This window comes from Lygodium microphyllum, chromosome 1 (genome assembly GCF_053477565.2).
Source record: "Lygodium microphyllum isolate KBCC chromosome 1, Lygodium_microphyllum_v1.1.10, whole genome shotgun sequence".
NCBI lineage: Eukaryota > Viridiplantae > Streptophyta > Polypodiopsida > Schizaeales > Lygodiaceae > Lygodium > Lygodium microphyllum.
Genome location: NC_141135.1, coordinates 14,302,341 through 14,327,325, shown reverse-complemented (window position 1 = coordinate 14,327,325; position 24,985 = coordinate 14,302,341). Strand labels below are relative to the sequence as shown.

The 24,985-nt window shown below is 37.1% G+C and overlaps 1 protein-coding gene across 1 annotated transcript in view; it reads right to left on the bottom strand.

Annotated features, from left to right (window-relative positions):
- Positions 1 to 2,807, bottom strand: part of LOC148040859 (uncharacterized) — a 71,008-nt gene extending 68,201 nt beyond the window's left edge. Inside the window, exon 1 of the mRNA XM_087686630.1 lies at positions 2,529 to 2,807. Coding sequence (XP_087542756.1) covers positions 2,529 to 2,624 — 96 coding nt within the window. The 5' untranslated portion in view covers positions 2,625 to 2,807. The remainder of the gene's footprint in view (positions 1 to 2,528) is intronic.
- Positions 2,808 to 24,985: the final 22,178 nt, after the last annotated feature.

Here is a 24,985-nt window from a genome sequence, read left to right as displayed (position 1 = left end):
ATCTAGATGTCTATATATACCAAGATACTATGCTAGCTATGAGCTCCCACCTATAACAATGTCCCTAAGTCTACAGTGTTTGTGAGAATCCACGAGTAAGGCCATTGTCTGTGACCCAAGCGTCTGCCCCCTCGTAGCAATTATAGAGTTCGCAGTGCCATGGAACATCATCTCAAGTACTCTCCAAATCTTTTGAGCCCTTGGGCAATCCCATATACATTGCATATGTGTCTCATCATGCTCCCCACATCTAGTCCATCTTGAAGCTAGTTGTATTCTCACTTTCTTGGATTAGAGAAAAGGATGCATGGTTAGTTAGAGCAGACTGTTAAATATACCCTAGGCTACTGAATGCTTAGGCGCAGCTAGCACCAGTCTAATCCTACTCATTTGCATCCTCCTCCCCAACCTAGTGGTTTACACAAAGAAGGGCGCATTCTATGATGTCTCTACAAATAGGTCTCTCTATATCCACTTACCAACCCACTAAAGTCTCTACAATGGCCTCCTTCTATAAGCCTAGTGTCTCCTTCTAAGTACCGAGTCTTGTCACAATGTGTTAAAAATATTCAAAATCATGAAGATTGAATTTGGCACATTTTAGCGAACACCTAATCTAACACAACAGTACATTCAAGAAAAAAAATCCACACAAAATTAGAGCCAGAGTGCTCTTGCACCACACATGACACCTATTGGTTCCAAAGCTAAGCGCGCCTTGCTCGAAATTGGTTACAAATGGCTATATTTCAACAATTCCTCGTGACACAACTAATCCATAGTGCATAATGATCTTGTCACCTTTAATGCTAGCCTCCAACCAACTACAAAGTGTTTAAAAATACGAATGAAAACTTCAGTCTGCCAAATCCTAGAAGTTATAGCCAACATTTGAACCCAATTGCACGGAACATTTACCTAGACAACTATCCTACATATTTCTCATGCAATCCTACACTGTTCTTCTCATAAACAAAGGGATATTTTATGATTATACGAACGTCACTTTGTTTGTGACATAATTACCTAGAAAGTATATTAGACTTGAGATCTCTAAGGAGAAGAAAGGATACAATCTGTAGTGCTATAATAACATATTTTTCATATATCTAGTTCGAAAACAAAAGCATTTGCTATAGACAGAGTTTCAAAGTTGCCCAATGGGTTTCCCATGCCAAGACAAGAAGATTGACTAGCTCTCCATCCATGCTATCAACTCATATTCCATGATTGAAACCTGCAATTTCTGAAGCAAAGAAAAGAAGAATGACTCTCTCTAAACTTGGGTTGCTCCAAATAAGAGAGAAGAACCCCAACATAGCCAAGATAAGCTTTCCAAATGAGTAACCAACTACTCCTTAATTGGATGTCGTTTTTTATCAAGGATTGGTTAATTACTTTTTTTTATCAAGGGTAGTTAATGAAATAGTCACTAATCATAATTGAGCTTCTCACTTAATCAAACGTAAGCGTTAGGCCTACTTTATAACTCAAAGTGCCCTAAGTGAGCTACTTATTGGATGAAACTTTTAATGTAACTCCACCTTTGTCTCAACAGCACAAGTTGTGTTCTCATTTTGAGTCTACCAGCAACACTTAAAACCCTCGCCAAATTTCTTTAAATTCGAACCAAATACACAAGCCTTCGGTCGCATCATCACATGACATGGTTTCTTTATTCATACCTAAGGAGTAGTTCAAAAAACTCCTTTTTGGAAAAGGAAAAAGGCTGATAGAAAGAGGAGAAACCTAATGCAGCTCCCATATTCAAAACAGCAGCCCTCCAAAACATATAAGTACTCTAAGGACCCTTGTCACTCACTATGGTTTTAGGCCAACCATAAGATGTAAACATTTGAGCTAGGGATGAAGTCATTGAGCCTTATTTGAGGGGCCATATAGTGCTTTATCTTGATATCGAGTGGTAGTAAATGCTTGGGACGGTTTTCATTTTCAAACTACATTTTACAGATTCCAGCATTGTTGTGTATACTTACACCAATCCAGCCATCATCATCCTTTGTTTCCAGGTTGTGTGCTATCCCCTCTGCACCGAGGGGTAACTTAGACGTGTGCATACAGTCGGAGCCTCACCTTGCTTTGCATCTTTGGAGGTATGAGATGTACAATGTGGTAAATTGGCAAGGGTTGTATCACAGTCCCATAGTATTTTCATTATTATTCAATCTTCTTCCAGCATGTGCGTCCAGCTGTGTGAGTGCTCGCTGCATGTCCTGTCAGCAGAAGTCCAAGAGAGAACCCTGAACAGAAACACCCACGCCCACGGTCCCCCACTCCCCCTCAAGAAAAGGGCCAAAGAGCAAGATTCTAGCAGACCAATGATGAGATTCTGATTCTTCGCAAACACAGGCAGCTCTACACACACACCAGAATGAGGCACGTGCTGGGACTCTTGCTGTCGGGTCATGATGAGCTAATCCAGTAACCATTAAACAATGAAGAATTGATGGCAGGAAATCTCGGTAGAAGCAAAAGGAAGCTCGAAAGCGAGGGTACAATCTTGATACCTTGACGAGGAACGTATCCCCGGGATGGTTGGAATCACAGTAGGCCTTATACTTGACGGAGAATTGACGAGGCCGAGAACAGCCCAAGTCCCCCATTGCTCTGTTTTTGGGTTCCAATGGGATCGTCTTGTCACAGGGATCGCAGGGGCGCAGACGCGTAGAAGCTTTGTTGCCGGTTCCCCTGTCCTGCGCCCACGACACACTCCGACAGTTAAAAGCTCAGAAGATCGAAAAAGCCATCGCGCCCATCTTCATGTCACATGGACCAGAATGTCAGAGTTTCATTACATTCTTGTAATTTTGCCAATATGTTTGTTTTCTCGCTCTTTTTTTGAATAAATCGTGTTGCTTCCAAATTCTTTAAATGTGAGAAAGCATGTTTTTTTCCGGGCCAATATATTATTTTTCTTTTTTGGCATGCTCCCCTACTTTCAAAAATGAGCTCTACCTAGTTTTATCGCTTCCAAAGTTTTTCCATTTGTGTTAACATGAGCTATGCCTCCTCATTCTTAACTCCTTTGCCTCCTAATGTTTTTCCATCTGTTAATGTTATCTTGCAATTCTTAACTCCTTTGCCTCCTAAAGTTTCATTACCAATATGCACTTCCGCTGGTGATTTGTTTATCTTTACAAGTGATCGTGTTGAAATTGGATTCTTCATGTTGTTGACCGCAAGGACTTTTCATCTCTTTGATTCTTTCTTCTAAACTAACTTGATAAGTTTGGGATGTCTCAAAGACCTCTGAAGCTTGGACCATGAAGGAGAGAGCACACTTGCAATGTTGCTATTGATGCTTACCTTGCATCATGTGAGGGAGCACATTGAGTTTCTCATTCATGTTGCAAAACATGTATACACAATGTTTGTCATCAATTTATGAGCTTCAAAGCTGCACCATAATTTTAAAGCTATGTACTAAGCTCAAGAGCTTGTTGTTTTGCATAGTTCTTCCCCACTTTCATGAAAAGAAGCACACATCTATTAGGGGAAAGTTGCTCCTAATGTGATCGAGAACACTTGAATAATTGCAACCATAGCAAGGACCATGTTTGCTTTTGACAAGTTGTTTGTGTGTCTCTTTCTAATAGAAACAAGTGTTTCAAAATCATAAGATATACTCACTACTCTCTTCAATTCTATATAAACATCATCAAAACCTTTCACTTAGTAGTGCGTCTCTCTAATATCTGATTTGTCCTCCTACTAAAGTACGAGTGGTTTCACATTCTAGAGCAACATGTTGATCAAGTCTATGTCTTAACACTCACTCATTAGGAGAAGCCTTTAGCAAGTCAACATCAACTCTTCAAGCCATGGAGCAACATAGATGAATGGTAGTAATCTTTAGCTTCTCTCTCTCTCTCTCTCTCTCTCTCTCTCTCTCTCTCTCTCTCTCTCTCTCTCTCATGGCCCAAAAAAGTATTTGAGAATAGACCCATGGATTCAACGTATATCATAGGCATAAATAGGTACTTAAGGTTAGAGAGGCCTCTAAGAAGGACACATTGGTTCTTGAATAGGCATATTTTAGATTCCAATATCATTGAAATCACATCTCTCATGCTAATGCCATGGCTAGAGAAAGGGATTGTCTCGAGCATTATCACAAAAAGTACATAATGTATGGAAAGTATGTAATGGGAATCCATCATTCCTACTTGTCAAAAGAAAAGTATGTAAGCTCAAATCCATTTGCTGCCTAGCCATAGTCTCATGTAAACTCAATCTTGCTTTATTGGACCTCACTCTATTTTAAGAGATGTCTTAACTCACTTATCCGTGGCATTAAGATTTTGATCATTTATATTCCCAAAATACAACCCAAGCATGGCCTAGATAACCCATCCTCATATGTTTACTAAGCATTCTAGCAAATTGGCCATCTTGTACACCATTAGTCACCTTTATATCTCAACCATGTGTCAATTGTATACAATATGTTCCAAAAGTACATGAATTTATATCCCCTTTGAAAGAAGCTTTTGTTCTTTAAAACATAATGAAAATCATGATGATGGCTTGCTACACACCATGTAATTATAGATATGTTACTCTTTCACCACGGCCAATCAATTAGAAGGCTAGAGCGATACTGAGTTATGAAAGCACCTCCATCAACACAATTTTATCACTTAGCTCCATCTCACATTGTAAGTAACCAATCAAAGCTAATCATGTCAGAAATGTGGTGTAGTTAAGTGCCCCATACCATCAAATTTGACTCAATCTCATAATTAATAGCACACTCTACATGAGTACCCTAGTTTTAGGTGTAATCTATCCAAATGTATATATCCCCTTTCTCTACAAATAAAAATCCATTGATGTTATCGAAAGAAAACAAAATGTCTTCTCTTTCTCCCTCACTCATGCCAAGAGGCATATTCCACGGTGGATTCCATAAAATTATATTTGTCACTGGGGCTCATACACAAGGTGGATTCCTTGTGCGAAAAGTCGATGGGGATGCTTGTCCTTTTCGGGTGTCTTGTTAATTTAATGTGCAAGTGGGTGATTCCATAGCGGGTGATTCCGCAAAATACATATTTGAATTAATGGACGTTTATGAGTTTAGAGTGCGCACTCGTAATAAATTAAGGTTAGGATTGAGTTCTAACCAATTTATTTATTTTGTAGCTTAAGATTGCTAGGTATTCACTTTTGTCGATTTAATTTTATTATTTTCTAACAATTGTGAATGCTTCAATTGATGTGTAGAGCAGGCAGTGGTGGCGTTGGGAAGCACTGAGCGATAGCATGTATTCAAGTTATTTAGAAGAAATTATCATTTTTTATGGGCACGCATCTTAGGCATGGTACCAATATTTATTTTGACGCGCTTATTTATTAAAGCGCCTGACATTTATTTATTATTTTGTATGTGCATGGACGTATGATTTAAATATTTGTTATCGGACATTGTATTTGGGCACATCTCGACTCTGTGGGCACCCAATAGGTTTAATTCTTTAGTGGGACAAAAGCAAACACAAAAGCCAAAGCGTGCTAATTATAAATTAGGCTATTTTTTGAGCTTGGAGATGAATAATATATCAAATACATGCTTTGTGGAGCACTCACACAAGGCATGGGGGGAGATTGTATCCAATTAGTCTTTTGCTTCATGTCATGCAAGTCTTCTTCTCTCTTGTTTTTTGTGCAAAAGTAGAGTTCTTTTGTTCTTGGGGACCTTCCGGCGCTCGCTACGTGCGCATACAACATCCGATCTCTGCACCAGTGGTATCAGAGCGAAACTGAGATCGAGAGCTTCCAATTGCTTACCATCTCGCATGAAGGCGAAGCTCCTAGAATGATAAAGCTCTACAGTCAGTCTCGCGGAAATCCGTCAATACCATCGTGTTCCTACCAGTGAAGAACCCCCTGCTACACTGTTGTTCACGAAGGACCGGCCTCTACAGGCGGAGGACCACTCGGGAAGTTCCTTTGCAAAATGTTTTTTCTCAGAGAGAAGCAGATAAGTCACTTTTATCAAGTTTCATTAGAAAGCTTAATAAGCTTTCTAAAAAGCTTAAATTCCACAAATTCAGACGTCCACGGAGGCAGGACGTACTGCCTGCCCATGGATGTCTGTTTAGAAGCTGCCGCCATCCTGATTTTTAAAAAACGATTAGTTAAAGCTTTAACTACCTAAAGCTTAAAGCTGCAACCTTACAAAGTTTCAAATTTCAATTTCAAATCTCCCATAGCAGCAGTTCCCACAGGATCAAGCACGAATTCGTCTTCAACCTTCTAGCAAGCCCCTGTTTACACATGTGAACTGACAGAATTCAATTTTAGCAAACAGATTGCTACCCGCAGTCTGCACATACGAATTATCTTCCTAGAAGACAACCGTGATATCAAATTCCACATCCACAAGGAAGAAATACTACAAAAAGCCATTTAAAAAGGAAAAAAAGCATTGTAAACCCGACTTTGAGCTACTCTCATCCCTCTAACAAGATTTCGAGTATGTGAGGTATTTTGGAATTTTGCAAGATGTCTGATCAAACCATGGAAGATTTTATGACTGAAGGTGATTTACCCAAACCAACGATGGAGCAAAAATTGGATTTAATTATGATGCAGCTTCAAGAGGAACGAAGAGCACGTCAAACTTTGCAAGCTAAATTGGCCAATCTGCAACGATCTACCGCCGACCAAGATGGATCGCAATCTGAAGAGCTTATGCGACGTACAATCAATGGAATACTTGAAGCGCAATCTATTCGGAAAGAAACAAAGATAAGTAAAAGAAATTTCAAATTTCATACTTTCAATGGGTCATGTGATGGAAAGATTGTACTTGCTTTTATCAGTCAATTTGATGATTATTTCTATGAAGAACAGTATGCTGAGAAAGACAAAATTAAGTGTGTCACTAATCATCTAGTGGACAGAGCATCCCTATGGTGGACTATTGTCCGCAAGAGCATTGATTGTTCTACTACTTGGGAGACTTTCCAAAAGAAATTTTTGCAAAATTTCCTTTCACCCCAATTCCACGAAAAAGCAATCAAACAATGGGATCTTCTGCAAACAACAGAGGGATCGTGAGCCTATTTCACAATATACCAAGCGTTTTTGGAATGCTTTATTGCAACTTCGAATGCTCGAAGATGTACCTGAGGCAACCCATAAACGCAAGTTTATGTCTGGCTTACTTGGACACTTTTATGCGGAGGTGAACATGTTCAAGCCAACGACTCTCGAAGATTCAATTTCCTTGGCCCATGTCACTGAAGACAAAATTCGAGGACGAGAGAAGCGACCACAACAATTTCAAACTAATGGTAACTTTGGTTCAAAACAATTTAATTCAAATTTTCGAAGATTCAATCAAAATCGTTTCCTTCCATCTTCATTCCGTAAATCTTGGACACAACCCCCTGCTTTACCATCAAACACAAATCCAAACCCTAAGCCATCTCTCCAGCCAAATCCCAACATTTCTAAACTTCCCGCTATTACCAATAATGTGTCTAAAGCCAAACCCATAGTCTGTTATAAATGTCATCAACCTAGATATCTAGCGGCGAATTGTCAAACCAAAAAACCAACTGTTCATATCAATTATTTGGGAGCGACAGAAGATGAAGAACATGAAGAAATGCCAGATTTCACGAAAGATGATGACGATATCGGTACTACTTCAGATACTTTACCAGGTATGCCAAATCCCCATTCTTTATTAACGATAAATGTCTTGTGCATGGTAAAGAAAAGACTGTTTTACATGATGATGGGAGCACACATGACTTTATTTCTACAAAATTGGTAAAAGAATTGAATTTACATATTGTTTCTACTCACTATCGTATCAAGGCTGCATTCTTAGGCACTAGATACAATGGAACACAAGAAGTGCATGACTTAGAAATTGAAATTGGTGATTATGTTAAACATAGAAAATTCTTAGTTGTGCCTTTGCAATCTAGTGACATTATCTTAGGAATGCCTTGGCGTCATCAGTACAATCCAGATATAGATTATTCCACCCATTCAATGAAGATTCATTCTAATGGGAAACAAATCACATTGCATGGTATGCACACTTTCGATAATTTTCCATTGCTTAGTCATACACAGGCTAAACGTGCATTACGAAAAGGTAGCAAATCCTACTTAATGGGTGAATGAAATTGAAGCTAAAGAAAATCAAATGCATCCTAGGCACGCACAATTTCTTTCACAATTTCAAGATTGTTTTGCTGCTAACTTACCACCTGGCTTACCACCTATACGTCCCAAAGATCACAAAATAGACCTAATTCCTGGATCACAACCACCATGCAAAGCACCATATATACATAACCAAATTGAACAGAAAGAAATTCAAGCCCAAGTTGAAGAATTGTTAACCCGAGGACTCATTAGACCTAGTAGTTCTCCATTTGGTGCACATGTCCTATTAGTGAAGAAGAAAAACAATACCTATAGGATGTTCATTGATTATTGTGCCCTAAATAATATCACTGTTAAGAATAGATATCTGATTCCTAGGGTAGACGATCTTATGGACAAACTACAAGGATTTGCAATATTTAGCTAGATAGATCTTAAATCTGGATACCATTAAGTATGATTTGACACATCTGATATTTTCAAAATTGCATTTAGAACACAATTTGGACACTATGAATTTCTTGTTATGCCTTTTAGTTTAACTAATGCACCAGCCACTTTGAATCGTATGATGAATCACATATTTTTGATGCATCAGCATTGTGTCATTGTTTTCTTTGATGACATATTGGTTTTCCGTAAGAATGAGAATGAGCATTATGAACATTTATCCTTGGTTTTCAAATTATTGAAAGAGAATCAATTATATCCTAATCCTAAAAAGCGTAAATTTTTCCAAACACAAATTGAATACTTAGGACATATTGTTTCATCTGAAGGTATTAAAGTTGACCCTAAAAAGATAGAAGCAATTTTGAAGTGGCCAATACCTAAAAATGTGCACGAATTACGTTCTTTTTTAGGTCTTGCTAGCTTTTACAAAAAATTTGTGAGAAATTTTTCATTGCTTACATTACCTTTGACAAAATTATTAAAGAAAGGCATTGTGTATCATTGGTCTGACAATCAATAAAAGTCCTTTGATTTATTAAAACATGCTTTATCTCATACTCTTCTATTGCAATTACTTGACTTCAATAGACCATTTTTCCTTGTAGTTACTGATGCTAGTGGATTTGGAATAGGAGCAGTCCTTATGTAAGATTCCCATCCCATAGCCTACTGTAGCTACAAACTTAAACTCTCTAAACTTAAGTATTCTACTTATGATAAGGAATTGCTAGTTGTGGTACAAGCTTTACGTCAATGGAAACACTATTTAATGGGATATGAATTCATGATCAAAACTGACCAACAAAGCATTAAACATCTCCTTAGTCAACCACAAATATCTGACCGACACATTAAATGGGCTGCTTTTATTGAGCTTTTATTCAAAGTTTTCATCCACTCATACAATATCAACCCGGAAAAGAGAATGTTATTGCCGATGCTTTAAGTAGAAGACCGACTATTCATAATATCTCTGTGATATATTTTGACTCTTTTCTCCCTATGAAAGATACCTATGACCAAGACCCTAGTTTTCAAGCTAATTGGAATAAATTAGTGGCAAATAACTAGATTCCCATTGATTCATTGTCTTATACTGATGGATTTATGTTCTATGAAAAAAGATTATGTGTAACTGTTCCATTTCGATCATTTGTTTTGCACGAAATTCATTGTCCCCCATACCAAGGCCATAGAGGGATTATTTCTACTTTGCATACACCGATTGAAGATTTTTATTGGCCACACATAGAATCTGATGTATCTAACTTTGTATTTGAATGCTTAATTTGCCAAAGAGTTAAATGACACCATGGTAAACAATATGGTTTATTAATGCCTTTACCAATTCTAGAATGACCATGGGAATAGATCTCAATGGATTTTATCATTGGTTTGCCTAACACTAAAGCTAATCATGGCATGACTTGGACTATTGTCGATAGGTTTAGCAAACAAGCATATTTCATTCCATGCAAGAAAACGTTAACTGCATCTCAAGCTGCTCAATTGTTCTTGAAAATTGTTTTCACTAATCATGGTTTGCCAAAAGTTATTATTTTTTACCGTGATTCTAGATTCTGCAATAATTTTTGGATTACTTTGATTGCTCATTTAGGAACAAAGATTGATTTTTCATCTACATTTCATCCTGAAACAAATGGGCAAATAGAAGCTACTAACAATACCATTATAGATCTTTTGTGTGCATACACAATTTCAAAACCACAAGCATGGGATACACATTTACATTTACTTCAGTTTGCATACAATAACACACCACATATAGCTACACAGAAAGCACCATTTGAAATTATTTATGGATATAGATTATCTACACCTGTTACATCATTGTCAAACAAAGTTCAAGCTACTGATGATATTGCTAATATCCATGCTATTATTTTTTATGAAGTTAAAGATATGATTGCGAAAGCCCAGCAATCATATACAAAACAAGCCAACAAGAAAAGAAAAGCTATGAATTTCAAAGTTGATGATTATATTTGGTTATGTATTGAAAAGCGAAGATTACAAAGCGTTGACAAACATCATGTTGTAAAGTTAGCTCCTAGATTTTATGGACCTTTCAAGATCATTCACAAAATCAATGACAATCCATTTAAACTAGAATTACCACAACACTGGAAAATCCACAACACTTTTCATATTAGTTTGTTATGACCTTTTAGAGGCCAATTACCTGTACACCCTGTCTATGATAAACCCTCATTTGCTAGAAAAAGAAATTGAAATCCTTGAACCTGGAACTATTCTAGATACTGACTTTATGACCAGTAGAACTGGTCGTAGATATTCCAGATATTTGGTTAAGTTTAAAAATCATCCTGTTCAAGAGGCCCAATGGATGCACCCTCAAGACCTAAGTGCTTACCCCTCACTATTGGCTCCACATTGAGCTAATAGCAATTGAGGACAATTGCTATCCCAGTCCAGGGGTATGATACCAAGAGGCATATTCCACAATGGATTCTGTAAAATTATATTTGTTGCCAGGGCTCATACACAAGGTGGATTCATTGTGCGAAAAGTTGATGGGGACGCATGTCCTTTTCGGGCGCCTTGTTAATTTAATGTGCAAGTGGGTGATTCCATAGCGGGTGATTCTACAAAATACATATTTAAATTAATGGACGTTTATGAGTTTAGAGTGCGCACTCATAATAAATTAAGGTTAGGATTGAGTTCTAACCAATTTATTTATTTTGTAGTTGAAGACTGCCAAATATTCACTTTTGTCTATTTAATTTTATTATTTTCTAACAATTGGGAATGCTTCAATTGATGTGTAGAGCAGGCAGTGGTGGCATTGGAAAGCACTAAGTGTTAGCGTGTATTCAAGTTATTTAGAAGAAATTATCATTTTTTATGGACGTGCATCTTAGGCGTGGCACCAATATTTATTTTGACGCGCTTATTTATTAAAGCGCCTGATATTTATTTATTATTTTGTATGTGCATGGACGCACAATTTAAATATTTGTTATTGGACATTGTATTTGGGCACAGCCCGACTCTTTGGGCGCCCAATAGCTTTAATTCTTTAGTGGGACAAAAGCAAACACAAAAGCTAAAGCGTGCTAATTGTAAATTGGGCTATTTTTTGAGCTTGGAGATGAATAATATATCAAATCCATACTTTGTGGAGTACTCACACAAGGCATGGGGGAAGATTATAACCAATTAGTCTTTTGCTTCATGTCGTGCAAGTCTTCTCTCTTATTTTTAATGCAAAAGTAGAGTTCTTTTGTTCTTGGGGACCTTTCGGCGCTTGCTATGCGTGCATACAACATCTGATCTGTGCACCACTCACGATATCTATCATGCTTTGTGGAGAGAAAAAGAAGAGGAGAATGTAATGGAGAAAGATGAGTAGGAGTAGGAGAATTAAAAGGAGGATAGTAAGGAGAAAGAGGAGGATGAAAAGCTTCCTCCCCTCCAATATAAATCCCTCCTTCCCCCCTCATTTGGAGGGACATCCACCTCTCCCTTTTCTAGTGCCTTATTTCATTAAGCTAGCACCCTACTCAAATTTCAAGGGGAGAGAGAGAGAGAGAGAGAGAGAGAGAGAGAGAGAGAGAGAGAGAGAGAGAGAGAGAGAGAGAGAAATACACACATATAGCTTCCTTACATTAGCCTATTTTTACATATAGAAGCCCTCTTTTTGAACCCCCCCATAGCCCATGTTCACACTCAAATACCCCCCCTCCCCCCCTAAAAAAAAGAAACTATAATCCATCTCCTCTCCCTAAAAGTACTCCCCCCATTGACCTATCCCTCTTCCCTCAAGTGTTAGTCCTTTCTTCCCATCTTAGTCTAATCCATACCCCCTCCCCCCAAAAGAATATTTTTCTTTGATATATTAATCTCAAGCTCTGCTCTCCCCCATTATCTAAGAACTCAATTTTGGTCCATTTTTATTTTAAATACCTTATCTTTAGAAATTTATCACTGCACCCCCATCCAAAAACCCAAGTGACCACTCTTTTACAATCTTAACTCATCTCAGTTGGTTATACACCACAAGTTGATTGGCAAAGTTAGTGCATCAACAAGTGATGTTCTCATAAGAGATTCAAATCCATATAGTTGACCAATCTCAAGCATATGAAATATTTTCCTTCCATGGACAACATTACAATGGCCCCAATAAAAATCATAACCTTTGAAAGGACCAATGGAGGATGAACTTGTTAATGGACCAAAAATTAACACCTTCATTAATGACTCCAAATCTAGCCAATTACTTCAAGTTATTTGTTATATTCGATTTATATTCAAAAAAGTAACAAAATTTAAACAACAAATTAAGCAAAATAAAAGATTTTCTTAAGCATAACTAAAATTTGTATTAAGAAAGGATTGTTCTTTTCTTAAATAGCAAAGAGTAATGAAACTTTGCTTTCAAAAGACATGAAATAATTATCTTTGCTTTGGTTATTGTTGTTCAAGAATCTATTCCTCTATTCCTCTATTCTATATATTATTGAAAGCTTTGCCAACCAAAAGGCTCCCAAGCAAAAGGCTCCCAAGCCTATGTGGTATGAGGAGAAGGAGTTTGGTATTCAAGAAATAAAGATGGCTTTTTCTTGAAGGGTGAGTGGGGGTTATATTTGTTTTCTATCATCTCCCCTACCCAATTGAATACACTTACACACACACACACACACACACACACACACACACACACACACACACACACACACACACACACACACACACACACACACACACACACACACACACACACACACACACAAAATTAAATACAAGACATGATCATGGAAAGGGAAAAGGTGAGTCTTGAAAATTGTATGTGGCTCTCTCTCTCTCTCTCTCTCATGAATTTCTTTTTTAATTGGACATATGATATTATATTATATTTTAATGGTTGAACATCTACATATACTATGTACATACCCTAAAAACATCCATAAATGTACATATACTATAAAAAAAGAGTTGAATTTATTTTTAAATTAAACATTTATGGGATGGGATAATAATTTTAATGGTTGAACATGTTGATTCAATGTATACATACTCTAAAACCATACACAAATGTATATAGACTAAAAATACATGAATAATATATGCACACATAGATTTATATGCATGCATACATATGTGCAAACATATATACACATGTATGCATATATGTAGTCATGCTCTTATATACATAAATATATATGAGTGAGAGAAAAAACAGAGAAAGAGAGAGAACAAAGGAGAGAGAATGGATACACATTTTTTATAAAACATCCACTTAGAAATATACACACATGCACATATGTAAAACACTCGCTTAGAAATATGCACACATGCACATATGTAGACACACACATCCACACACAAATATATACATATACATATGCATGCAATGTACACAAACATATCATACACATATATGATGAGAGGGAGAGAGAAAACATGCATTTACAAGACTACACAAATAGACACACATGTATTTAAAAAAAATACATACACATACATGCATGCATGCACATGTAAAATACATAAAGCATAGAATAAAGAAAAAAAGAAAAAAAAAGTATATATGTGTATCGTTCATACACCCTCCACATATACATTAATCCCTTCTCAATAGTTCTTTTAAGAAAAATAACTTTTTACAATGTTTTCTGTTCTAACTAGAATGATGTAAATCCAAAGGTATGATTCTTTCCAAATTTAGTTCCTCAACTAGTATTGGAACTTCCATGTTATTGTCTAGAATTTGAAGGGTAGTTGGCAGTTCATAAGAGCCTAAGGAGTTTATGACTTAGAGCCCCATGGTATCCTCACCTCCTCCTGCCGACTAGAGTTTCATACGACAAGACCCTTCGCATCATGATTGGTTTATACTTACCAATATGAAACAAAAAAGAAAACCCCTTGGAGTAGGTTTTATTCACGCTAGCCTTGGGGAGGTCTATCGCCATCAAGGACATTGCCTCAATCGGCATTCTGTGCTCATCGGAATACTGCCTCACTCGACGTTCTGTACTTAGTCATCCATTTTTTAGCGTGATGATTTTAGGAAAGATTTGTACCTAACTTGCAATCATGAACATCTTAATTTTAATACATTAAACATAATATTTTAACAAATTTATTTTCAAGATAAATATTTTCTTTCCAAAAATAATAGAATCAAGGCAAAACGTAGCATCAGTGTGGCAATATCTTCCAATAGTCTTCTCGAATTTCCCTTTTCTCGAGATCTAGTTTGGACTGAATCTAAACAAGAATTCTATTCTTGAAAATAACTCCCTTGGAGTTTCGTGGGTCCTTGCTCGCGTTAAAAAAAACTTGATTAGTTTTATTACAAAAAATATTATTTCGATAATTCCATCTCAATGACTTTTATATATTGAGAATTAGCGTCTGTGATTATCCATCAAAGGTTTCATACAAATAAAAAATATTAAGTCTTTTAGGGACACAATACCTTCCTTGTACTCTCCTTGGTACATCTTGTACAAATCCAAGTTACCCCTTGGAATTTGCGGTTAGGAATTCCTTTAAAAGATTATATGCAAGAAATGAATAAAATCTTATTTTGTGAATGCAGCTTTTTGTTGCCAATTCATGGGAAGATGGCCTTCTAGCTACCTTTATCATAAAAAATATAGTACCTAGGGATCCATAACAAGTGCTTGGTTGATTGTATTTGTAGCTTTGTTTGTAATCCTAGTACTCATCATTCTCTTTGTAGTGATTGCGTCCACAGTGTTATTAGCAACTCTTGCCTCCGTGACCTTCATAACTTTCTTCTTTGGGGCCATGGTCTTTAATCGCAAGATTGCATAGGGGATTTTTGGCAAGAGAGCTTGGGGTCGTCACAACAATTGGATTGATAGGGGATAACGATCACTAGGAATTTAGAAAAATTGAGAAGAGTCTTGATTCCATGAGGAAATGGGGCGAAAGGGATGGAGGATTCGATTCCAAGAGCCCATGGGATATCCTCCTTGTCTTCATGATGACGAGAATTCTCGTCCTTGTGCTTCTCTTGTCCCACTTCCTCTCACTCTATACTTTTGAGAAGAGTCTCTCCTCTCTTGTTCTCAGGCTGCCCTCCAACGGCTCCTCATGTCTCGTATTTATAGCTAAATTGAAGAAAAAGGGTTCTAGCCAAGAAGAGGAGCTTTTTATGGAGGGTATCTTGGCAAATCAACAATCTAGAAGCTTTCAAGATTCAATCTGATGCTGGTGATCTGATCTTTGAGGTCCAGACGCGCTGCCAAAGATGCCATGACTAATTCACTTGGCTCTCGGATGATCTTGTTTTAATTTAAGCTTCTTGTTGAATTAAAAAGAGGGGCAGATTGCTGGAGTTATTTGCTGTGATACAAGAGGACGTATCACAAGAGAATTCATGTTTTTTCTCGTGCAATTAGGATATTCATTTTTAGGAGAATTGGTGCATTGTTTTTTTATAAAAAGTGGGGAGTATGTTCATCATCATCTTCCTCTTCTTCTTTTTCTTCATAAAGCTTTAAAGATTTAAAGCTTAAAGCTTTTAGAATTATCTTGCTTTGCTAAGTTTTAAATGGGTTTGGTCAATTATGACTTATGGCTTATGACTTGTGTTCGTGTGGTGACTTCCGTGAAGGATGGCTACAGTCCCTATCAACTTGGGAAACGGGTTACGAACTTCAAACTATTTTGCTTGAGACTTCCTCTATTTAATTGTCTAGAATTCTTCAAATCTAATTTGCGAGAAATCGGGAAGATTGAAAATAAAGTCAGAATATCATGTCCTCTTCCCCTTAGAGGAATTTGAGATGTCCTCATCTCGAATGAAACTGGGGATATTGATTACATAGTGATTTTTTGTCAACCCAAGTGGTATCCTCTTTAGGGTAGTCTTTCCATTGGATGAGATACTCTCTAAGGGCTTTGCTTCTTAGAGTCTTCCCTTGCATGTCAAGTATTTTTTCTGATTGAAGTTTGAGGACTCCTTGACTTGGCATCACAATTTGTTGGTCATTAAGTACATGGTTTGGGTTAGGAACATAAGCTTTCAATAGATTGACATAAAATAAATTATGTACTTTCAAGTTATTAGGGAGTTGCAGTTTGTAGGCATTTGGTCATGGATATTTTAGCATCTTATATGGCCCACAATACCTAGGACTTAGCTTCTTGAATTCCCCCAAAGATAAGGAACTTTTCTTTGGACAAACTTGTATGAAAACCATGTCACCTTCTTTGAAAATATGTTCTTGCCTTCATTGATTGGCATATGCCTTTTGTTGATCCTTGGCGGCTTGAATATCTTGCCTTATAGTCTTCACTTGTTGCTGATCCATCTCTTCCAGCATTTGCCTAGATGCTTGTACCCGTAGGGTAGGATGGAAAAAAATTAATGGTGTAAGATAATCTTGCCCATATATAGTGCATGAAAAGGAGTCATTTGAATACTTTGATGGTATGATACATTGTAGGCGAATTCAACTAAGGGTAGGTATTAGATCCGCCATTTGGGCTTCCTATTGCAATGCTCTTAGTATGTCTTCAATAACTTGGTTGACCCACTCTGTTTGACCATCGATTTGGGGATGGTAAGGAGTTCTAAAGCAGAGCTGGGTTCCTAGAGCTTCGAACAAACTCTTCCAAAAGTTTGATGTGAAGAGAGAATCACAATCGTTGATGATTCTCTAGCATGTAACCTAAAAATTTCCTTGATGAAAAGCTTGGCAATATTGGAAGCCTTATAATTGGTTTTTACATGAATAAGGTGTGTAACTTTTGTTATATATCAATGTCTACCATTCTGGAGTTATATCCTTTTTGTATTGGGGGTAATCTAGCTATGAAATCCATGCTGATATTCTCCCATTTCATTTGAGGGATATTGAGTGGCTAGAGATTTCCTGATAACTTGATATGTTCGCCTTAATTCATTGGCAGTTTAGGCATTCAGCGATATACTCGAGTACAACACCCTTGAGTCTTTCCCAATAGAAGCTTCTTCTGATTGTATTAAGAGTCTTAGCATAATGAGGATGACCCGAAAATGGAGAATTGTGAGCTTCTTAGAGTATTTTCTTTTTGAGTTCCTGACTTGCAGGAATACATAGTCTTGTCCTGAAATAGGCAAGCTCCTCGTTTATGGAAAAATCTTGATACTTAATCTTGAGTTTTGGATTTGAATCCTTGACAGAATTTTCTCTTAACAATATGTGATGGCTTGGATCCTTTACTACCTTTTATTTAGCCATTTCTATAAGAGGGTTACTAGGCATTGAAATCATTGTAGCAAGAGTTCCAGCCCTTGAGGGTTCCTCTAGAATTAGAGCATTAAGAAATGATTTACGACTTAGGGCATCTGCAATCACATTCTCCTTGCCCAGTCTATATGTGATTTCAAAGTCAAATTCTAGCAAGGTCTCAATCCATTAGCGTTATCTCATATTGAGATCTAATTGAGCAAAAATCCACTTTAGGCTTTTATGATCAGTGATGACTAGAGAAAACCTATTACCAAGTAGGTAATGCCTCCATAATTTAAAGGCATAGATTATAGCAAGTAATTCTAGATCATGTGTGGCATAGTTTCTTTCATGGATCTTTAATTTTCTTGAAGCATAGGCTATTGGATATCCTTCTTGCATAAGCACGCAACCCAAAGCTAGAGATCTTGTGTTAGTTATGACTTCGAATTCTTTGCTTTAAGATAGCCTTAAGATAGGGGCAATTACCAAACTCTGCTTAAGCTTCTCAAAGCTAGATTGTTCGGCAGACGTCCGTATAATGCAGACCCGCTTTTTGAGAAGGTCGGTGAGAGGCATGATGATTGAGGCATAGTCTTTAATGAAGACTCTATACCAATGTGTTAGCCCTAGAAAGCTTCGCACTTCCTTGACGTTGTTGGGAGTGGCCAATCTTGTACATCTTGGACCTTAGCAGGATCCATTGAAATGCCATCTATCGATACTATGAATCTTAAATATTCAATCTGCTTCTTGAAGAAGACACATTTCTTCTTTTTAGCATATAGTTTGTGGGCTCTCATTGTTTCAAGAACTATTTGTAGCTATGGTCCATGGTCTTCTTCATTCTTGGAATATATTAAGATATCATCAAAGAAGACGAGGACGAAGTCGTCAAGGTAGGGTCGAAAAATGTCTTGCATCAGCCTCTTAAAGATGTGGCAGGAGCATTTGTTAATCCAAATGACATCACAAATGATATCTTCCTCCCAAATTTGTATTTGATAATAGCTTGATCTGAGATCGATGATCTGAGATCGATCTTTGAAAAGACCTTTACTCCCTAGAGTCGGTCAAGTAACTCATGTATCTTGAGGATTGGATATTTGTTTTTCAATGTCACCTAGTTTAATCCACCGTAATTGATACAAAGGTGGAGTAATCTATCTTTCTTTTTTTGAAATAGTTCCGGGGATCCCATGGTGAAATACTTGGCCGGCAGATGTATCCCTGGTCTAATAGCTACTTGAATTGTTATTTTAGCTCAATGGCTTCAAGGTTGACATTCGGTAGGGCCGTTTGGCGACGAGGGCAACGCTTGGAATGAGTTGAATTTCGTGATCTAGTTCCCTTGTTGGTGGAAGCTTTGTCATGTCTTCTGGAAAAACATCCGCATATTCTTTTAGCCAAGATGGTGATCCTTGGCTTCACTATCCTACTCGGCCTTGTTGAGTATAATTAGGTAGATGGGTAATCCTTTCTTTAGTCTTTTTACTATTCGAGAAGCCTTAGTTAGCTGAATCTTAGGGTTTCTTGCTTCTCCCTTAGTGGTTACTTGTTCTCCCTTTGAGGTTTGAAACGTGATTTGGTCCTTTCTACAATGGATATGGGCATTACTTGGAATTAACCAATCCATTCCTAGCAAACATTCATAAGCTCCAATGTTCAAATTTCAAAAGCTCATTTTGGAAGAATTGCCACCCAAGCTAAATTCTACCTTGCTAGTTTGTTGTGTTAATAGAACTTCTTTGTCATTTGCTAAGTCCACAAGCAAGCTAGGTGCAAGAGTAGTGTTTATGCCTAGCCTTTTCGCACATTTTGGTGATACGAAAGAGTGGGTACTTCCATAGTCAATTAAAATTCGAAAGGGTTTACCTTGATAATTTTCTGGTGTTTGAATTACTGAGAATTGCCAATTTGGACCCTTCTTATTGAGAGTGGCGTGTACTCTGGCTCTTTCCATATTGGATTCCATTGTAGGATCTTTATCATTACTGAGCTTCTTTAGGTTTATTCCAGTAACCTTCCCCCTAGCATCTTGGCTTTGCTCGCGAAACTGACCTTGGCCAAGCTTTGGGCATTGACTCTTGAAATGTCATGGTTCCTTGAGTTGCAATAGAAGCACCTTGGAGCCTCATTGCTCTATCATGTGGGTATAAAGGTTCCACTGCATTTGATTTGGACTTCTTTATTCTGTTTGGTTGGTACTACCCTTGGGCTCTTTTTCAATAACCTTGGAAGTTGCCCTTATCTTGACTGTTCATGTTGCAAATTTTTTCTTTTCTTGGCCTTTGTTCGATCTCCTAAACTATTGGAATTGCCTGAATTAGTGCATATCCTATAAATCCGATGGTTTCATTGATTCAAGGTACATATTCATGGGTGGATTTAGACCATTACAAAATTTGGATACTTGATGTGAAACATCCATCATAAATGCATATTTTAGAAGTATTATGAATTTGGATTAGTAAGCTTCTAGGCTTAGGCTTAGCTGCTTTAGGTTGAAGAACTCATTTATCTTCTAGGCTTTGATATGTGAATGGAAGATATCTCCCACGCACAATGTCCTTAATCTTGTCCCAAGTGATAGCGCTTTCAAATGCTCTTTGGTCCTTGCACTACTATTTCCACAAAAAATGGGCATCTCCTGTGAGTTTTAGTTTGGTGATCATAGCTTGATTTGACGGTACAGTCCCTACATTAGTGAAATAGTCTTCCATAGATTCTATCCATGTTTTTGCTTCAGTTGGAATGTCCCTCCCTTTACCATCAAACTCCGGTGGCTTGTACTGCTTGAGAAGAAATTTATTCTCTTGAGCTACTGTAATATGAGATTTGGGATGACGTCATGGGGAATTATGGAATTTTTATGATCAAAATTCTCTCCAACCATATTTAAAAACAAGATGTTTACTTGCTTAATCTACCTCATTAATTTAGAAAGAAAATTATGTATTACTTGGCCTTTTGATAATGATCAGGGTTTGCACTTCAAAAGAGAGTTTTAATTTTAATCAGAAAAAAATCATCAAACGGATAATATCTTCATACTATTCCTGATTATCAAGGAGACAAACATGTGGACAAAAATAATTCTTTACGTCAATAGGAAGGAAATACACTATTCGAGTAGTTCGGGAGCTCATACTATTCTTGGAAAAGGTTTTTCTACCACGAGCTAGGCATGGCATTGCGATACATCCATCACATACTAATTAGGATTTTGGGAATGGATATCTAGAAGTCTATATTATAGGGGAAGATAAGGTAATCCATCTTTCTTGTAGTTATCGCAATTGGAGTGTCCTACAACCATGACTCAATTAGCTGATATAACCTTTGTAATCTCGTCATAGATTTGCCGGTTTAATTTGACTTGTCATCCTCATATTTGAGTTTACCTTGCCCTCATAGAAGAGATAAATCTTAGCAGTCTTAAGGATTTCCATCTGATTATCCATTAGAGGTTTCGTACAAATAAAAAATAATAAGTCTTTTAGGGACACAATACCTTTCTTGTACTCTCCTTGGTACATCTTGTACAAACCCAAGTTACCCCTTGGAATTTGCGGTTAAGAATTCCTTTAAAAGATTATATGCAGGAAATGAATATTGAAATCTTATTTTACGAATGCAGCTTTTTATACAAGTGTCTTGCCCAGCATCGGGCTATCTAATAGTCACTCTTCTCCAACACTAGTGGCCACCTTCAATAATGCCTTCAACTATTCGACCTTGCAAAAATAAAAACCAATGTGCTAGATACACCTCGGCTTCTACCTCTGGTAGACAAGCCCTCAGCCGGCTCAAATACAATAATGCTCCTAGCCAACATGAATGCTGCTTGTCATCTCTATAATTAACTTAGATACTATAGACACCACCTGTATACATGTCACTCCCACCATAATCTAGCAACTAAACACACAATAAAAAATGATGTTTCATGAGAAAAAAGTCACCACATTAGACGATTTCCAAGAGAACACGGGAGCCCAACCATCACAAACATGCTAGCACATCATCAATGTAAACTTGACGAGGGTTACACATCAAATGTCCTCTCGATAGTTCACAAGTCTCCCAAAGCACGCACAGCATCAATAATGTAAACTTCATGAGGGTTACACATTCAATGTCCTCCCGATAATTCACAAGTTTTTCGAAACACGCAGAGAAGCGCCTTCAATATTGTTGCAACAATAGTGCATGTGATAAGCAATCATTGACAAAACCCTCCATAATCTCAGTATTATAGCCATCATTATCCAATAGTAGGAGATGGCCATTATGCAATTGACAATACAGGAGTAAAAACACAAGTCCCCCTTAATCATGCAATGAGCTCTACCTCCAATTGGCATCACCCCTTCATTACATGCCTCCCATCAATTCTTTGTCGATCCTCTTTTCATAGTCTTAGCTTTTTAAAAGCTATGCTTTTCCACACTTTTTTATTCCCTCATGCTGTTCTTTAGCGTTTTTCTTTTTAATATCATAAACAATTTTTAATTAAGATAGTTTTTTTCTTTTTTTAAAAAACAAAAACCAAAAGCCTTGGGTATGCTCTCATGCCCAATAATTATCGTGATACCAGAGCACACTATTTTCATGACCATCCCTTGAGAATTTTGATGCAAAACCCCTTTCCATACTCTCTCTGCTTCACTTACTACTTTCTGAAGCTGAATCCAATATCATTAACACTCAAGAACTATGACAATGCAAATTGACCATCCAAAACTTGCTATTATGTCACCACATAGGTATCATCTCATTGGTTAGGGAGCGTTTCCAACTTATTTAGGGTAAGTCGAGCTTTTGCAAAAAATGTGTGACAACGTAAGTACCTGGCTAAGGAAAAAAAGTCTTCTAGTGAGTCAAAAAAATGCCTTGAAAGTTCTAAATGTATTCACAAACATCAATGTCAAAATATTGTAACAAATCACCCCAAAAAATGATATGATAAACATGAGTTAGCACTCATGTATAGGAAAGTGCCAAGCTTGATAGATTATGATCAATCTATGAAGGGGAGCGACCCCAATGCTTTGCAAAAAGCTTTAGACTTCTTATGAGGCAAAGCCTTTGTGAAAAGATATGCAAGGTTATCTTGTGTTGGCACATAGGTCAGTTGATCTCTCTTGTAGAGAGTCTCTCCCTAGTATAATGATAATACAACTCAATGCACCGATTATGAGCATGGAACACTAGGTTGCGTATAATTGCTAATGGGCTCTAACTATTGGTGAAGATGTAGTGGTAGATGACTATCCAATGTCCAAAATAATTAATAGAAATCTAAGCCAAGCATATTTGAGTATAACTATAAAATCCCTATACTCAACTTCATCACTAAAAGTAGCCCTAATGGGGTGGTTCTTCCTCAACCACAATATCCATGAGTTTGCCAAGCATGAAGCAAAAGCCACTTGTGAAAAAAAAGGTGTCATAAAGTAACCAACCCAATTAGATCTTTAAAAAGTAATGCAAATCTCAGGGTAATGATATAAAAGAACAAAGAATTAGGATTGGCCTTCATAAATCAAGTGAAGAGTGGAAACAAGACTCTAATAAAAATCACAAAGACCATCTAGAACAATTTGCACAAGTGAACTTCTTAGCAAAATCTTATCTATAGAAATCAAACTCTTAATATCTTTGATCTTTGTTAAAAATTTGTCCATAGAGTCTCTACATCCATGTGTTCACTCTCTAATTGAGTATGTAGGTAATTAACATGAGCCTCATTTCTTCCTTGATATTAAAAATATGTGTATCCTAAGCCTCTTTAGCTCTCTTACATGACCAAATCTGTGGCATCATGGTACATTTACCAAATAGTGCAATCAAGGAATGAGTCTCTGCATCTCTACTACCCCCTTGAATTTCCTTAATAGTAGGTGGTGGTTCTCTAATATTGATGAAGTAAAACTACAACATGTAACATCCTCAACAACACATGTTTCTATTACACATACAACTTCTAGACCCACAACAGGACATAATTCAATTTCTTGCATAATATTCCAAAGCCCTATTGCAACAAGTACATGATGCACCATATAAGCCTATGGTGGGTAGTTGGCTCCATCTAAGTTTTCCTCAATAATCAACATATGGAAGACATAATTGTTTCTAGCCACGATCATTAACTGCAGTAGGTGCAAAAGATGCATGTTCTTGGATGGGTGCTTCTCATAGTTATTTGTATGGACTTGCTATCAAAATAAAAAAAATCTAGTAATTTATTTAGAGAGTTTCTTCATCATAGGTTCAACATATCAATGGATTGTTTGCACATGATAGTTGTACAGAAAGAGCACTCTTCAAAGACCTAGGCAAAAAGTCAAAATTTAACAAGAGATTATTGTACTTTTGGAAGTTGAAACCAAATTATCTACCACTAAACACTTTCATGGTGGATCAAACAAGTATAGATCATTGTGGAACCCTCGAGGCACATCTTTCATAAATTAAAAAATGGATTATCAGGAGCATGTGGAGGTAAGAAAATATCTTATAAGTACTATCGCTAGTTGGCTTTGCGAAATAGAACTTATGAACTTTTTAATACTCTCACCCTTGGAGCAAAAGAGAGATGACAGGAGCAATGTTGTTAAGACTATGTGGTTGTCAAAACACTTTGGTTAGGAGATGTAAATTGTTGTTAGCTATGGCTTGATGCATGAGAGTGGATTTTAGAGCCCATTTTGAAGTGGAAAAGAGCTTCTGAGGTGTAAGAGATCAAAATTTCATGCAAAATGAAATGGTTGTGGATTGACGAGCTGGAGTTTTCCTAGATGGAGTTCGATGCTAAGAACCCAAAGCAAGTATTAGTTCATCGATTGGAGTCTGCTTGACTCTCTATTTAATCCCTGCAAGGTTTGGAATTATAAAATAGCTATGTAATCTAGGAGCCAGAAAGTGCATGGTAGTGGCCACATTTATAGATTTCAACACCACGAAGGTGGCCGTCTAGTCGAATCTTGACTCAGAGTTCGTTTGGGCAACAAAAAAAACACTTTGCCAAGTGTGAACACAAGAGCATGAACTAGTTTGTTTTAGTTTTAATCTTAACAAGCTTGTTAGCTTGGGAAGAATGAAAAGCCACAATTTATGAAATGTGGGGG